Raw genomic sequence first — 16,177 nt, 5'->3', positions numbered from 1 at the left:
CCCCACCCCTCCCCACACACACACATATCTCACATAAATGTACACACATGACTTATCAGTCAGTGCAAGAGCTGTCAAGTTCAGTTTTAAAGAACAATTTAAGAGAGAAAAGGATTCACTTACTGGGTGTGAGGAGTGAAACGTTCTCCCTTAGCTGGTCCTCCAAGATCATCTGTGGATGTCACATTTAAACCAAACGTAAACTGCTGCATTTAGTTTTCTGACTTTAATTTTGGCAAAAAGTTACTTTAAAAGTGATAAATCCTGTTTTCTGCTCCTCCAATGAGCTAGTTTGCGGCTACCAGAGATGATTCAGGCTCCCCTATGAACTACTTTTTATGTTGAGACAGGCAGGAACACTGCCATGATTTTTTGGGGTGAGATGTCCAACTACTGTCACTTCAGTTTCGTTTGTTTGGTTCTCCATAGCAGCAGCCCCTGTTGTTTTGAAATTACCCCAATTTTCTTCCTGTCTTCAAAGGTGTGATGCAGTACTCAGGTCTCTAAATACAAGTCCTTAAAGGTTCTATAAATCATCATCACTGCTACTTGATGTCCCACCATCCCACCAGCAGCTCAGACCAAAACAAACACTTCGTAAAGACACTGACGGCACCAGTAAGGATACTGATGGAGCTGGCAAAAACTTTAAAAACTGTCTGGCTGGACTGTCTGTCCACTGGCTGACTAGGATTTGAGCCAGTAGTACCCACGGCCAGTCTGTCTGATGTCTGGTCTTATCTCTTTCTTTATCTGAGGCAGTTTTAAATGAAAAAGTGTTTTTTTCAGTGGAGGAAATTCTTGAAGTTCACTTTCACGTTGGTGCTGTTGCTTTCACCTACTGCACTGTGTCAGCTCCCATGTGGGCAGTGCCTGTGTGTTTGAACATGGGGAGGGCCAATGATTTAACAGGAGGGACTCAAACGCACAAACGTCCATATGTGCACTAACATGCACATGTTCCCAGAGAACATCTGTTTACAAAAACAGAGAACAGATATACTTAGATGTAAGATCTTGTTTACAGAACTTGTCATGACCAACTGTACACTTTAAAGGAATAGTCCAGCATCTCTCATATCTGTCATTGAAAAATGAAGCTACCACCTGTGGCTAGCTTAGCATAAAAACTGGAAACAGGTGGAAACAGCTAGCCTGCATCCAGATAACAAAGTCTGCCAACCAGCACCTCTAAACCTCTTGGCTTTATCTGTCTTGTGGTTTTGTGTTGTTTACTATATTGTTCTTTTATTGTTGAGTTTTATGCATTTTAATTACGAATCATGAAGCACTTTGTAACTGCTGTTTTGAAAAGTGCTATATGAATGAAGATTATTTTTATTTCTTATTATCATTATTATTAACAAAGGCAAGGCATGAGCAAACTTGCTAAGGGGCCCTGTGCCCACGAGAGGGTGCCCAAGAGAGCTTGAAATGTTTGGTGTGTGTGTGAGAGAGAGAGAGAGAGAGTGATATTATATCATGTCAGGTTGGGTAGCTGGTTTAATCAGTTCCTGCTACTGCTGTCAAAGCAACACAGCTACAACTCATAGAATTATTAATGATTGTGTTAAATTTATAGTAGGTGTGTGAATGATCAAGCACTGACAAGAGTCAATAGTATTGGTGGTGCCAAGCAGTAGGGGGGTGGAGATAGCATATATGACAAAGCTCTGAAAACTTGAAGCAAATTTAAGAGGAAATCAAGAATTGCCAGAACACTATAGCAGCTGGCAAAATGAACCACAAAAACTGTGCCATTTACACTTAGTTGTGATGAGCAGAGCTGGGAGGGCAAATGATTAGCAGATGATTAGCAGATGAGCAGATGGAGGACACCTGGTGGACAGGTGAGGAATAAAATCACACAGGCCAAGAAACCAGAAATGAAAAAGGAGACAGGGCAGAACATCTGTATCTCTCTCATAGCCTGTACCATTTTTCTTCTGAGAATTGTGGAAGGTTTTTGCAGTGTTTGCCTTCAGAAAGTCTTCTTATATCGAGTGTTACATTAGGAGTGATATACTGTGTCATTATTTCAGTTTACGGTTCTGAGTTTGGCACAACAATTCAAAGAAAGCTAAATGAAGATATTTAAATGAAGACAAACCGAGTTACAACTGATGGTCAAGTGAGGTAAATTGCATGATGCATGTGTTTACCACTAAGTGGCACTGATGGGTAAGGTGTGGAGTTGAGTAAAGCTGCAAAAAAAGTGAAATAAAAAAACAATCTTAAGAACAAGAACAAAGGAATGATGAAAACTCCGTGGCCATTTATACATATAGATGAAAAAAAAAAACAGTAAATCACATACTAGCATGTGTTTTGTTTCATTGTGTGAACTCAGGGCGCCGTGTGCTAAAATGATTGAGTGTGAGAGAGAGGGAGCTGAAGACTCAGTCCCAGCCAGCAACTTCACTCCTCCTCTGCCAGCACACATCTGCTGCTGAGGAGATGGGACACTGATCCAGAGAGGAGCACTTCATGCCTCGGAGATCAGTCTTCACAGCATGGCTCGCTGCGTCACAGTGTTGTGAGGGAGAAGGAGAAAGGAAAACTCCAACAGGAGAGTATTTATGTTTACCTTCTCTGAGGTTGAGCTGATGCTTTCTCTCAAGTTTGGAGTGATGTCCCAGTGCTGGTGCAGGCAGGGCCTGCTTCGTTTGGAGCTGGGCATGCTGATGGTGGTCCTGGTGGCCGGCAGCGCAGGACAGATCCATGACAGGAGGGAGGCAGGGTCGTCCTGCTATGGAGGATTTGACCTCTACTTTGTTTTGGACAAGTGAGTGCTTCCACTTTTACTCCACTGCAGAGTTTATTATTTTTGGTGCATGACTCATCTGAGAGGCTGAAATTTTGAAACTAAAACACAGGTGCAAACACCATTCATGTTCTCCAGAGGCATTAATGAGCTACTACATGCATGAATGTGCTACTGCACTCTGACTCGCAGGGTTTATTATCAATTGATGATAAGTATCAGTCTCTTTAGTGTTTATGCTGCGGTGAAAAGTGAAAACAGGGCAGTTTTCTGGGCTCTGTGGAGACACAGAGGTGAGTGTCTTGGAGTCATAGCTGTCAAAACAAAGCTCAAGTCCAGTCAACTCAGCTGGCACAGATGTGGCTATAATGTATGTTTATTTTGAAATATGACCTGTCCAGCGCTTTCTGTTTCAAGTGGCCTGTTAGAGAGGTTTGGTAAAGTTTAAATTTAGTCATATCTGCAGATTTCTTGTGGATAAGTATGCTGTGCTCCAGGAAACCAATAAATAACATTGCAATTGCCAGGAATATATTCATTGTCATTTTGGCCTGCAACAAACTATGACTGCAATTTATGATTATTTCCATTATCGATTAATCTGCTGATTAGTATACAGATTTATCAATTCAATTGATCGGTGGTTTGGGCTACTGCATAAGATGTCAGAAAATAGTGAGAAGTTTGGAGTTTCCCAGATGACGTCTTCATAGGTGTTGTTTTTTTCTGATCAACAGTTTGAAACCCAAAGTTCAGTTTCCATTGATACAAAACAGAAAAGCAGCAAATCATCACATCGGAGAAGCTGGAACCATGAGTGGTTGATTTTCTTTCCCTTGAAATTATTGAAATGATTTATTATCACAAATAGTTACCAATTAAATTTCTGTTTTCAATACTATGTGATAAGGGTTGAATTGCACTGTCTATTAACATGTCATGATGCTAATGTGAAACACCTAAACAGGTCATATCAAGTTATGCATCAGTGTGGTGTTGCTTTGTTTGCTAGGTCATATAGTAGTCATATTTCCCTGAATGAAAATTGCAGTGCTGTAAACTCACTTGTAATAGATCCATTCATACATCTCTGAAACAACACTGCAGCTGTGTTAGCTGCTCTTTGCAATCAACTTAGTCAATACGAATCATGTAAAGTTGTAAGATTTTAGAGAAAGTGTTTACATGGTGACATCTTCATTTGCAGTGTGTTTATGCATATGCATTCACTTTGATGATAAAGTGTACTGCAGGGACTGCTGTTGTCAGACTGGGCTACGCTTCACAGACAGGCACAGCCCACATATAGTCCCAGCATCAGCTCCCTGCGCCTCAGTCTGCAGAACCCTTTCTCCATTAGAGCCAGATGTTCCAAAGAAGTTTTTGGCCGTCTCTGCACTGGGACTCACATCACAGGATAAATGAAAACATAAGCGAGGGAGAAGAAGAGAGGCAGTGCAGCGTGAGAAGAGACTGTTGTGTTTATGCATATTTGCCACGCAATTCTCTATAATTTCTGACATCCTCTATAAACGCTGCGTTCTTCTCCCGATTGTTTTGTTGAGTCTGCACCTGTTGCAAGATCAGGACCTGATATAGTGCTAAGCTCGGCCGAGAGAACGACGTGGCACTTCAGTTACTGTTTGCCTTTAAAAAAATGGGCTGGGAGGTCACATGACAAAGAGTGGAAACATTAAGAATCAGCATTCAAAAGGAAATACAAAGGCTAAACCTCACTGGTCTTCTAAGTTTCCCTTATGATGAATATGTAGATGAACTCCCACATATATATACAGTAATAAGGGTGTTTGTGATATACTTGTATCTTGTTAGTAATAAACATATGGTAATATCATGATGGCAGATGTTTTGCTTCTTTTGTTTATTAGTGCATCATGTTGCCTTTTTGCTATCCATAAGATGTAACTGTACATGTTTGTACAGCATGGTTACAGACCTCTCTCCACCTCCTTACACTCATATTTGAGTTTAATAAATTTGCCAAAAAAGAGACAAAACCCGCAATAAACAAGGTCAAAGATGAATTTGACTTATAGCATTATTTCTTTTCAATCGTTTCTATAGATATTGTGACAGAATAGTTATCGTGAATTCTTTTGTCCTCGATAAACATGTAGTGAAAATCTGATATCATGACAGCCCTTCACAGTTTATAAAGATGCTAACAGTTCATGGCATGTAGACAATCACAAAAGACAGTTACAGCATAAGAAATCATTACAAGGAATTGCATACCAACAACTTAAAACCAACAGGCCAAATGTACAGCACCATTGATCTTACTTTGTGTTTTATCACATTGGAGCTGATGATTAGTTGATGAGTTTCTCAACCACAAATTAACAGGCAACGAAACTGCACAGCCCTGTAAAAACAGTTGTAAGTTCTCAGCCTCTGCTGCATCAGTTTTTTTCTTCACTCTGTCTCTTGCAAGTCGCCCCAGTGTGCAGAACAGCAAAACTAGAAATAACCTTTTAATATATAGACCAGATGCAAAGTGCAGTGTTTCACCTAGTGCCAACTCATGTACATGTGTTGATTTATTGTTTGTGTCTTGAAGAGTCTTGAAATTAAAAAATATGTTGTTGATGTGATAATGAAAAGGAAATAACCTGAAAGAACATGGAAACTGGAGCACATGCAGGACAGCATATATGGTTGTCAACAAAATAACTTGTTGTTATCCCTTGATTCTTCCTCTCAGATCTGGCAGTGTGCAGCATTACTGGAATGAGATATATTACTTTGTTGACCACCTGGCACACAAGTTTATCAGGTGGGTCCGCATAGAAACAGTAAAGAGTGAAGGAGGAAATAATAGAAGGTAAAACATAACAGTGGTCTCTTCTTTTTCTTCCAGCCCTCAGCTGCGGATGTCTTTTATTGTGTTTTCAACAGAAGGAAGGACTCTCATGGCACTAACAGAAGACAGGTGGCACATACACAGCCTCAATCAAATGTCTTTATGATTTACTTTGCACTTTAACTGAATCGTCTGTCCTGTGGCACAACGTTTCTCTGGAATATGTCTGTGATCAGAGAGCTGATTCGTGCCGGGCTGGAGGAGCTACGCATGGTGCAGCCAGGCGGGGACACCTACATGCACAGAGGATTTCAAAGAGTAAGTCATCTGTTAAGCCTATGGAAAGCTGATCCTGTTTTCCCAACAGTATGGCATTTAACGCTTTAAATGAGGCCCATTTAAATTTATAGCCACTGACGCCTCAAAATTTCTCTCACAGGCCAGTGAGCAAATATATTACGGGACTGGAGATGGTGAGTAGAACGTTTTTCTTTTTAGCACTTAATCATAGTGAAATCTTTGTCACCAAATCTTGCTCCAGCATATGGTAAAATCATCAAAGAGAGAAAAAACAACAAAAACACAGCTGCTCCCTCGATCACATGACAATTATGTCCAAAATATTTTGTGCAGTTGGTTCACTTTGATTCTTACTTTGAAAAATACAATAAAAAAATTTGATCTCAATGGATGTTTTTTTCTCCACCCTGGCTCTGACTCGCAGGTTACCGGACGGCCAGTGTCATCATTGCCCTGACAGATGGTGAACTGAGAGAAAATCAGTTTGACTTGGCACAAAGAGAGGTGAGAGAAGTGACATGAAAACCCAATGGCTTTGGATTAAAATGATTTAAACAGGATCTTCATAAACAATCAAAAATCAAAAGCCAGTAATAATAATACATCATAACTTCATCATCATCATCATATTATAACATATTTTACACTTTTCTTTTGTTTTATTTGAAGTGCTGATATAGATAAGAAGATATATTCAAACACTCAGAGAAACCAAATCCTGCAAGGCTGGATGTCGGGTCCGGTTGGGCTGGAATTAGGACATTTATTGTGACAAATTAACAGAAGTCCTGTAAAGGCTCAGTTCCTGAAGTTGCTGTGTGCATTTCTCCATGGACTGAGCAATTTCATACTTTCACAGTTTTAATACAGCACCTAGAGCTGTCAAGTTTCAGTTCGTGAAGAGCGGTGCAACAGCACTTTTTTTCTTGCTGTGATGTAGTGAGCATTTGTGAATTTGTTGTAGCTTGTTTGTTTGTTTGTTTGTTTGTTTGTTTGTTTGTTTGCTTGTTTAATATTTTGTTTTAATTCAGGCCAGCAGAGCACGCCAGTTGGGTGCCACTGTGTACTGTGTGGGAGTAAAAGACTTCAATGAAACCCAGGTAAACCAATCAGTTAGTCAATAGGCCAGTAAACTAGTAAATAAATGGATTAATCAATCAATCAACCAAACCATCAGACTCATAATTAATCACTCAGTCACATTTCTTGACAGCTTTCTACAATAGCCGACAGTAAGGACCACGTCTTCCCTGTGAATGATGGATTTGAGGCGCTACAAGGAGTCATTGACTCGGTACAAAAGACACAAACATGACTCTTTCATATCATGGAAAGATCCATAATACCTCTCACACATTTTAATCAACCTTTAGTTCAACTTTTTAAATTATTTTTTTGTTTTCAGATCCTGAAAAGGTCATGCATTGAGATCCTGGCCGTAGAGCCGTCCAGCATCTGTGAAGGAGGTAAAGAACTCAAAGTTACACACAGGCATGTTATTCTAGTCACATTACATGGGTGACTCAACATAAGTTTCTTTATAAGGTAACTGAATATCATTACATAACTTACTACAATAGATAGTTATTGTAATAAATAGTTGTTTTAATCCCACTTCAGAATCCTTCCAGGTGGTAGTCAAAGGAAATGGTTTCCTTCATGCGCGAGATGTACAGAAAGTTCTCTGCAGCTTCCGCATCAACGACACAGTCACTTTGAGTGAGTACTTACCCCATTCACAAACTTCAGTTTTGTAGTAGTTACCATTTTTCTTCTACAGTCTTGCTAGAACTAGTTTTTATGGATCTATTTAGAACGATTTTGTTGTTGTTGTTGCTTTTGGCATTCAGTCCATATTTTTATAGAAACAACAGGTCAAATGACTATGTGTAATGTAAAAGGAGTTGCTTTTTCATCCTCAGCTCTACACAGCATTTTAGCATCTTTTAGCTCATTGTTTTGGTTTTATAGTTTGCTGTCCAACCAGCCCAGCACCAAAAAAAAGACAGACACAGTTGGCAACTAATAGGTGAACATAGTGGAACATTCAGCAGCTACAGAGCCAGATATTTCCCTCAGGAGTTGGTAGAGATCAAAAACAGCTAAATGATTATTGGACTTATTCTTCAGGTTGCCAGACACATGACTTTGGATGACTGCTAATGTTGCTTTGTTTCTATTTGATGTATAAATAGCCAAATCTTAGCTAATACATCTGTAAATATGCAGCTGGAGCCAGCAGCCGCTTAGCTTAGCACAAAGGCTAGAAACAGCGGGAAACAGATAGCCTGGCGCTGTTCAAAGGTAACATGGTTTATTGGAGGAGAATGTGTTTCTGTTTTGGTGGTGAACAAAAGACACAAGCACAGAGGGAGGAGGAACCTGTGTAAATCATGTCAGTGTTTATTATGTAATTCTTAAGGTCGGACATTTTCGATACAGAACGGTGCAGTAGGTGGGCTAAATATAAAGAACCATGTATCATCCACCCTTTGTTCCCCACAGTATATTGAGACAATAGCAACACTTTGTGGGTGTGTGAATCCAAAAATTGCAGCAGTTTTTAGGATTGTGCTCGGCAGCCATTTACACCATCGTGCCAAGTTTATTTTGGCCATGCAGACGGGGCTGGGGCAGGGGAGAGCAGCTCTTTGTGGCTCACAATGATTTAAATCCCTGTCCTCCCCAAAAACCATCAGCACCATCTTCCCCTGCTTAGAATAAGCTGGTACAACACTCAAAGCTTCTCAGATGTCTGAAGGGGAATGTGGATCTCATCAGGGACGAGCAGTGTCTTTGCACACACTAGACATTCACTCAGCCAGGGTAAATAAACCACAACCCTCCCTCATTTGCTTCATTTTCCATAAGGAGAGGAAGTCCAGGAATTTAGAAACAAAAAGAATATTTTGAGGCTCGAATTTCATTAAGGTTCATGGCTGGTAGAAAAAGTGAGGTAAACTTTTCCTTTCACTTCACTCTCTCTTTCACCCATGATAATGTCTTATCTCGTAATCTATCTTTCTGCTGATTGCGTCACATTCAAATTTTTCCACAGTGAAAAGACCTTTGGTGGTGAGGGATACCTACCTCTTGTGCCCAGCTCCTGTTCTGGAAAAACAGGGAACGTAAGTGATTACTGGATCATATTAAGTCAAAGAGACTGAAACAGAAACCTTTCACTAAAATAGTAACTTCATGTCAGCATCACAATTTCAAGAACCACAAGATTACACCTCTGATGATGATCAGTGTAATCAATCTATGCAGTTTGCATATTTCTGCATGTACATTTTTTTTTGTTATAACTGAGCATCCTTGCATCTTTTATTGTGTAAGCTTGTCACTTAGAGTGGAAACAAGTGTTATTTTCTATTTGAAAAAACAATCAAAGTCAGAGTTAGAGGCGCTAAAGGTGCAAGCTGAGACTCTCACTGTTAGGAAAGTTTCATCACTCTCATTTACCTTCTTACTGTTTCTACAGCTCTGCCACTCTCCACGTCAGCATGAATAACGGCCTCAGCTTCATATCCAGCTCTGTCACAATAACTGCAGTCACTTGTGTAAGTACAATGATGTAAAACAAGGGCGGAATTGAAAAAAACTGAAGTCCTGCATGATTATAAACTTCAGTAAAGATTCTTACTTGACACTTATTCTCTCTTGTATTTCATTTGTGGCCTTGACACTGACAAGATGTTATAAAATTTGAATGTCCTTTGCAACTATTTATATCCACTTTGCTTAATATGGTTGAAAATATGCGAAGGATGCGATCTATATGATGACTAGTTATTTTGAAATAGTATCCATTTCTATCTGCAGAAGTTCTGATTGAAAGTGAAAGAAACATAATGTTTTAACAAAGCAACATGAGGTTCAATAAGGTTGAGGTTAGAACTCTTAAGATTTTAAGGGAGTGGTGATTGTGTGTGTGTAAGTGCTGTAGTTACTTACAGGTCTTCAGTTTCATGTTGTGCTTTTGTCATTTTGTCCAACAAATGCATATCTCACTATGACCACAGTCATAGAAGTTAGTGACTAACCCCTACACTCGTCATGCCCTTTATTTTGTTGTTTTGTTCTAGTCGGATGGGACCTTTGTGGCCATAGCTCTGCTCATCCTGCTGCTCCTGCTCACCATCCTTCTTCTGTGGTGGTTTTGGCCTCTCTGCTGCACTGTGGTAAGGCAGCCATCTTGGATCCTTTTCAGAGTGAAGAACATACAAAGGCAAATGTGTTTGTCAGGACACACTATCCTTTGAGTCTTGCAGAACATTTTTTTTCTTTTTCTTGTTTGCAGGTCATTCATGAGCCACCTCCTCCAGTAATAGAGGATGACTCTGTAAGTGTCTGTATTTCCTCTTCACCGTGGAGTGACAAAAATATATAAAACTACTGGCACCCATACTAATTTCTTTACAATGATTATCTTGTTTGTCACAACAACAAATAAACACATGCATAAAAACAAACCAAAACATTGAGATACATAAGAGCAAAATTCCTGAGAGTAGCCTACATAATAAAATGTTTGTAATATTAATGGTGCTAAGATAAGATTTGTTAAAAACTAACAGTGAGTTTAACCAAGCACAGCACATCTGCTCTCCAGCAAGGGTCTCAACAATTAGTTTCCTCTTGCAAACATGAATACAGTTTTCTGTCTTCTTCAGGATGATGAGGATGGTTTTCCCAAGAAGAGGTGGCCCACTGTGGATGCCTCATACTATGGAGGGCGTGGAGTTGGAGGCATCAAGAGAATGGAGGTAATACTGATAGTAATCTGCAGCTGCATCAGTATATAATCATAATCCTTAGTTATAAGTTTATATAATATGCAGTATAATTACACAGTGCCCACAACAGATGATTGTATGTGTAAATTTAAGCGTCTATAAAATAAGAGTCTCAGGAACTAAGACACTGAGACGAAATGTTTGTATTTACCAGCTTCATGTTGCACTGCTGCTGTGAGATTAAATCAAAATTAAACCATCATCTCAAAATGCTCTAATATTGTAACTAAATTCAAGATTAAACATGAAATATTAAAATCAGTGATTAATTCTGCAGTGTATCTGCATCCAGCAGGTTCACAGATGATACACGTGGCGAGCTTGAATCTACGACTCAGCTTGTTTTGAATTGAGTGAGATAAACACAAGTACAGCAGAAATACAAAGGGAAGCAGGAAGCGACTCATTCCTAAAAAGAGATGAGTATGCAAGTCCATACGGGAAAAGACTGAGTCAATCTGTCATGACTTGTTCTGAGAGCCAGTGAGAGTTAAGATGAGGACATCTGGCCAGTAAACTGCAAAGCTGTAAGGCCTAGAGGCCAAGATGAGCACCCTGTTAGTAGCTGCATCATGTGAGCTTGAATGATTCATTTGTGGTTGTTACACAACAGGCAAATGTGTTTGGTCCTCTGCAGTCTGCTCAGGCAAAATAAAGGTGCTGTTAGTTGTGACAAATCCTGTGAAAACATTTGGATTTAGCTGCTTGAGATGGGCTCTTGTCCAATGTCAGCTAGGATTGGCTCCAGTCCCCCGCCCCCCCCCATGACGCTGTACAGATAAGAGGTACAGATACTGGATGGATGGATGGATGGATGGATGGATGGATGGATGCTTGAGATGGTAAAAGGAAAAAATTATCAAAATTTTTTTTCCAGAGAAGGAAAAAGTAACAAAAGTTCAGTCATGACTCAAGAGATTTATTTTAGTATAAGAAGAGACAGACTGACATCTGGGCCCTGTGCTACATGATACCTGAGAGAAGTGAACAACAGAGAGGAGACTGACACGTGTTCAGGTCAAGAGGGTCCAGATGTGTGTGTTGTTTAAGCAAATGACGGTCAAGGAGACAGAAGTCACGCTCTCAGTGCGAAGTGCTTCACTGACTGCTGGAGTCTGTGCTGTGAATTTGCCTTGAAGTGGCACCACTTCCAAACAGAGCTGTGGAAAATATGCACAGCTTCATTTACGTGCTTTCTCTGCCAGGTTAAAGCCGTCATGGCTTCTCTGTGGCAGCTGCAAGGGAGTGTGTTTGAGTAATGAACTTCCAAGGTTGATTTTACAGTGCAGGTTTCATTCTCAATGTGCCGAATCGTTCTTGACAGTTAGCTTTAGCTTTCTTGTCGACGTCATAATGTGGAGTGAAAAAAAAGAAGAACCTGGAAAAAAGCTTTAGTGATTTCCAGACATTCTTTGCCTCCTGAGGCAGATTATCTGTGGTAGTGGGTCTCTCATTGAATCTTGAGGTTTTATGCAATAAAAAAGCATCAAATGTAAATGTATGTGTGTCTCAGAGGTCTAGGACAAATCCCAAATCTGAAACTGGCAAAATGGCACAATTAAACTTCTGTTTTCTTGTATTTCTGTGGACTTGATGTAATGAAATTTCATGTATAAGCTATAAACATCTGGTTATAGCATAACCAGAAGTCATGTTTACATGCAAAATAGATGAAGCAGGGTTGGTAAAAAAAAAAAAAAAAAAAAAAAATTGGTACTCCTGGATCTGACATTATCAGCTCAAATCAGATTCTATATTGTGGTAAAATTACTATTTCAGATTAAAACGAATCAGAGTCTAGATACACTGGCAGATCTGTGAGGATGTACTTGCTAACGGTCAGCGTGCTAACATGCTCCAATGCTCACAATGACAATGCTAACATGCAAGTATGTTTCCAATGTTCACCATCTTAGTTTAGCATATTAGCATGCTAAGATTTGCTAACTAGCAATAAATGCAAAGTACGACTGAGGCTGATGGGATTGTCATTACCCCTACAGGTATTTGATCAAAAACCAAAGAACTGGACAAATTAAAAATTTGACCTGTTGATGTTGCTCGAAGAAAAAGTACAATCAAACAAATCAAACAAGCAAACAAACAAACAAAACAAAAATGTCAAGCTCATTGGAGCATGAGAGTAAAAGTCAATGTATCACCAAAGTCAGTAGCATTCATCGTCTGTGAACAATAAATGCTTGTAAAAAGTGTCATGACAATCTGTCCAGCAGATGTTGGGATATTTTAGTCTGGACCTAAGTGGCCAACCAGCCCATCAACAAATCAACATTGCCATTAAGTACCTCAAGCATTTCTGCTCTCAGAGTCTGAAGCAGATGTGATCAGATGTGATGGTTGATTTATCAGCCATATTCCCATTTTAAACCCTTTTTAGTCTAAGCTTCTGCCTTTGTTCAGGTCCGCTGGGGAGATAAAGGCTCCACTGAGGAAGGAGCCAAGCTGGAAAAAGCTAAAAATGCTCGAGTTGTGATGCCGGCACAGGAGTTTGATTCGCCTCCACCAAGGCCTTATTACAACATGCACAAATCTCTCCGCCCCCAGAAGTGGTATTCTCCCATCAAGGTGCTCGAAGTTATTCACATTTACTAGAAACATACTGGATTCGTTTCTGTGATCTCATGTCTTAACTCATGTTTGAATCTGTAATATGTGACCAGATGTCTGTTCATGTTTTGCTTATTTTAAACATTTTTCCTATCAACTTAAATTAACTATAACAATTTGTCAAAGAAATCTTAACTCTTAAGCATCCACTTGGTAGCTTTCCCAACCACATTTTAAGTTCTTCCTCATTATGAAGCTGTATCACTGTGATTGAATATATTTCAAGACACGGATCACATAACCTGAACATATGTAATATACACTATGAGTCCAGATGTTTCAAAATTAGTTCTGACATTAAAGCCTGTTCCTTACGATCGGTCTATCCACCATAACCTAAAAATATCACTTTGTAAGTGTCTGTGGGAATGATTTGTTACCAGGAAATAGTTAATAAAATTGGTTTCCTCACATTTTAGTCAGCTGAATGGATAGTAATAGGAACCAGACATGAACTGAGCTAACCCCTGAATATGGAATCTGTTGAGCGGGTGTTATTCCTAACAAAATACACTCTTTATTTATCTGTCTCCCTACCATATAAAACTTCCTATGCAAGAATCAAACAGACACATTTGGAGCAGAAAGTGGAGCAGATACAGTCTGGCAGAGCCACAAACAAACAGACTTACTTACTACAGCTGTTTGTTTGTCTTTTAAATGATTTTTCAATCTTTTAATGTATGATCATCTATGAATCTCTGTCTACAGGGTAAACTGGACGCTCTGTGTGTATTCCTGAGGAAAGGCTATGACAGAGTGTCTGTGATGAGACCTCATCCTGGAGACAAGGTGAGACATATTAACAAACCAAAGATACATCAAGGCTGATTACCTCTATTCTGCAATGAAAAGCAGCATCAGCTCTCTACAGCTGTAAGATACGGAAATTTGCAAGCATTCAAAACAAAGTAATTGAAAAGATTGTGAACTAACTATGTCAACTTTTGGCAGACAGATGTTTAAGAATTTACCAGAGTTTTAATTCATGACCTCTGGCAATGAGGGATATGGGAAGTTTGGAGCAAAGGCCTCCAGCTCAGCATCAAATAACACAGTGGAAACCAAGCTGGAATCTTATCTGCATGACATTAGCTACAGTTATTCCATGGACTAAACACTTTTAAAAAGTAATGTCTGCTTCAGATCTCAAGAATAGTGATTTCAAAGGGAAGCAGGAAGTGGCACAGTGAGTATAGACAATGGTACAAAACAACTGCAGTGTTGTCTGGAGGAACAATCTCATCTGGATAAGTCATTAAGAGTGGATGCTGCCTGTCTCCTCCAGCTCCCAGCGTCAGCTCGGCTGGGCTGGCAGGAATGCTGTTTTCCTCCAAGACACTCACTAACAGAGGAATTTCCTCTTTCTGTCTGTTGAAAGCTTTACCCCTCTGAACCTGCCAATCGCTGCGCCAGCAGAAGTAGATTTAAGAAATTTTCACCGAATGCATAGCAGTTTCTTGTCTTTACAGTTAGGTTTTCTTTACATGTGGCATTGTACAGTTCATATACAAAACAACCCTTTTCAATGGCCAGTGATTCTTTTTAACCAATGTGTTTGTCTTTATTACAGGGCAGGTGCATAAACTTCACCCGAAGCAAATCCTACCCTGCTCCTCGCTACCCCATCTACAACCATCCATCCACGCCCGTCTACACTTTGCCCCACGCTTTCCAGCGTCGTCCATCAGAGGGCAGCCAACTCTTCAATTTACCCCCCTCGCCAACTTCAACGCTCCCCCCTCTGCCGTCCACTCCCCCCCCATCCTCCACCACCCCTCCCATGTACACACCACCTCCAAACAGAGCCCTGCCCCCAGCCAACACGAGCCCCATCTCTGCGCCCCCGTCTCCAACTGGTTCTCTGCCGCCTCCACCTCAGGGGCCACCGCCTTGTAGAGCACCTCCTCCGTCACGCCCTCCTCCGCGCCCCAATCATGAGAACCACTGATGGTGATGGAGAATGAAGAAGCTGAGGAGCAGGATCCAAGCTCAGGATGGAGACCTTAAAAGACCTTTTCACTGTGCCTCCGTTTAGATACGACGAGAGAAAGAATTAAAGTGACCGTATAACGTTGCCTTTTGATTCAGCACCTGCACAACGGAAACTTTCAACAAGACTGTTTCCCTCAACAAGTGGCTCACGCATTAAGTGCCATGAACTGTGACTTTTTTTAAGTCTACAAATTGAATATTTAGTGTAGCAAGCACAGCTTTGGCTATTAAATGCTATTGTAGCTAAGCAATTTAGTCAATTCTTCCTAATACCAAACCAGACAAATTGGTCAACGTGCTATTGAGTTGTATAAACCTGCATTTTAGCCTTTGCCTGAAAGGATTTAGATTTATTGATCTAAAATAATATTTCACTACTTTGCACAGTGAAAAACAATAATCATAAGTTTAAACCGCAGAAAATCCGACTCAGCAACTGCGTCATGTGTTTTATACATGCAAGTGTGTTTGGCAAGTGCTGCCTTGAGAAATGTATATGTTGTGAATTACTATTCATTTAACCAAAAAAATCATATATAAATATAAATACAAATATAATTTATGTCTAATTCTCATGGAATGCTGGCAATTTTCATGTTATAATTTTTTTTACAAAAAGGTTGGTAGGTAGATTAGATTTCACAGCTATGCTGGCTTCACATTCATCGCACAGACACGACAGAGGTGTTGATCTTCTCATCTAACTTTTGGAAAGAAAGCGAATAAACATATTTACCAAAATTTCCATTAAGATTTATACATCAGTGCCATATGCAGAGAGACTCGTCTTATAAATGCAATTTATATGATGGTTTTTTAAAAAAATAATTGAATAAAATTTACAACATTCCTATGATCTTGCACATT

General features: G+C 39.8%; 1 protein-coding gene across 1 annotated transcript; it reads left to right on the top strand.

The window, feature by feature from the left end:
- Nucleotides 1-2,036: 2,036 nt before the first annotated feature.
- antxr1b (ANTXR cell adhesion molecule 1b) lies at nucleotides 2,037-16,164 on the top strand. Its single transcript, XM_071466471.1, has 18 exons — nucleotides 2,037-2,785; nucleotides 5,490-5,561; nucleotides 5,646-5,717; nucleotides 5,825-5,906; nucleotides 6,028-6,061; nucleotides 6,313-6,392; nucleotides 6,920-6,988; nucleotides 7,102-7,182; nucleotides 7,294-7,354; nucleotides 7,509-7,607; nucleotides 8,947-9,016; nucleotides 9,373-9,451; nucleotides 9,977-10,072; nucleotides 10,192-10,233; nucleotides 10,565-10,657; nucleotides 13,109-13,273; nucleotides 14,027-14,107; nucleotides 14,889-16,164. Exons 1-18 carry the CDS (start codon nucleotides 2,580-2,582, stop codon nucleotides 15,264-15,266), a joined length of 1,860 nt encoding a protein of 619 aa, XP_071322572.1. The 5' UTR covers nucleotides 2,037-2,579; the 3' UTR covers nucleotides 15,267-16,164.
- Nucleotides 16,165-16,177: the final 13 nt, after the last annotated feature.

This window comes from Trachinotus anak, unplaced genomic scaffold (genome assembly GCF_046630095.1).
Source record: "Trachinotus anak isolate AG129_WGS33_773 ecotype Australia unplaced genomic scaffold, CSIRO_AGI_Tana_v1 ptg000028l, whole genome shotgun sequence".
Classification (NCBI taxonomy): domain Eukaryota; kingdom Metazoa; phylum Chordata; class Actinopteri; order Carangiformes; family Carangidae; genus Trachinotus; species Trachinotus anak.
Note: the sequence above shows the minus strand (reverse complement) of the source record. Positions and strands in the feature narration are given on the sequence as shown.

What these genes read in the sequence shown, in the direction of transcription:
- antxr1b (XM_071466471.1), top strand. Translation starts at nt 2,580, where the DNA reads ATGTTTACCTTCTCTGAGGTTGAGCTGATGCTTTCTCTCAAGTTTGGA. An exon ending in TACAAGGAGTCATTGACTCG is followed by an intron (nt 7,183 to 7,293) that starts GTACAAAAGACA and finishes TTTTGTTTTCAG; the next exon opens with ATCCTGAAAAGGTCATGCAT. An exon ending in GAGGCATCAAGAGAATGGAG is followed by an intron (nt 10,658 to 13,108) that starts GTAATACTGATA and finishes GCCTTTGTTCAG; the next exon opens with GTCCGCTGGGGAGATAAAGG.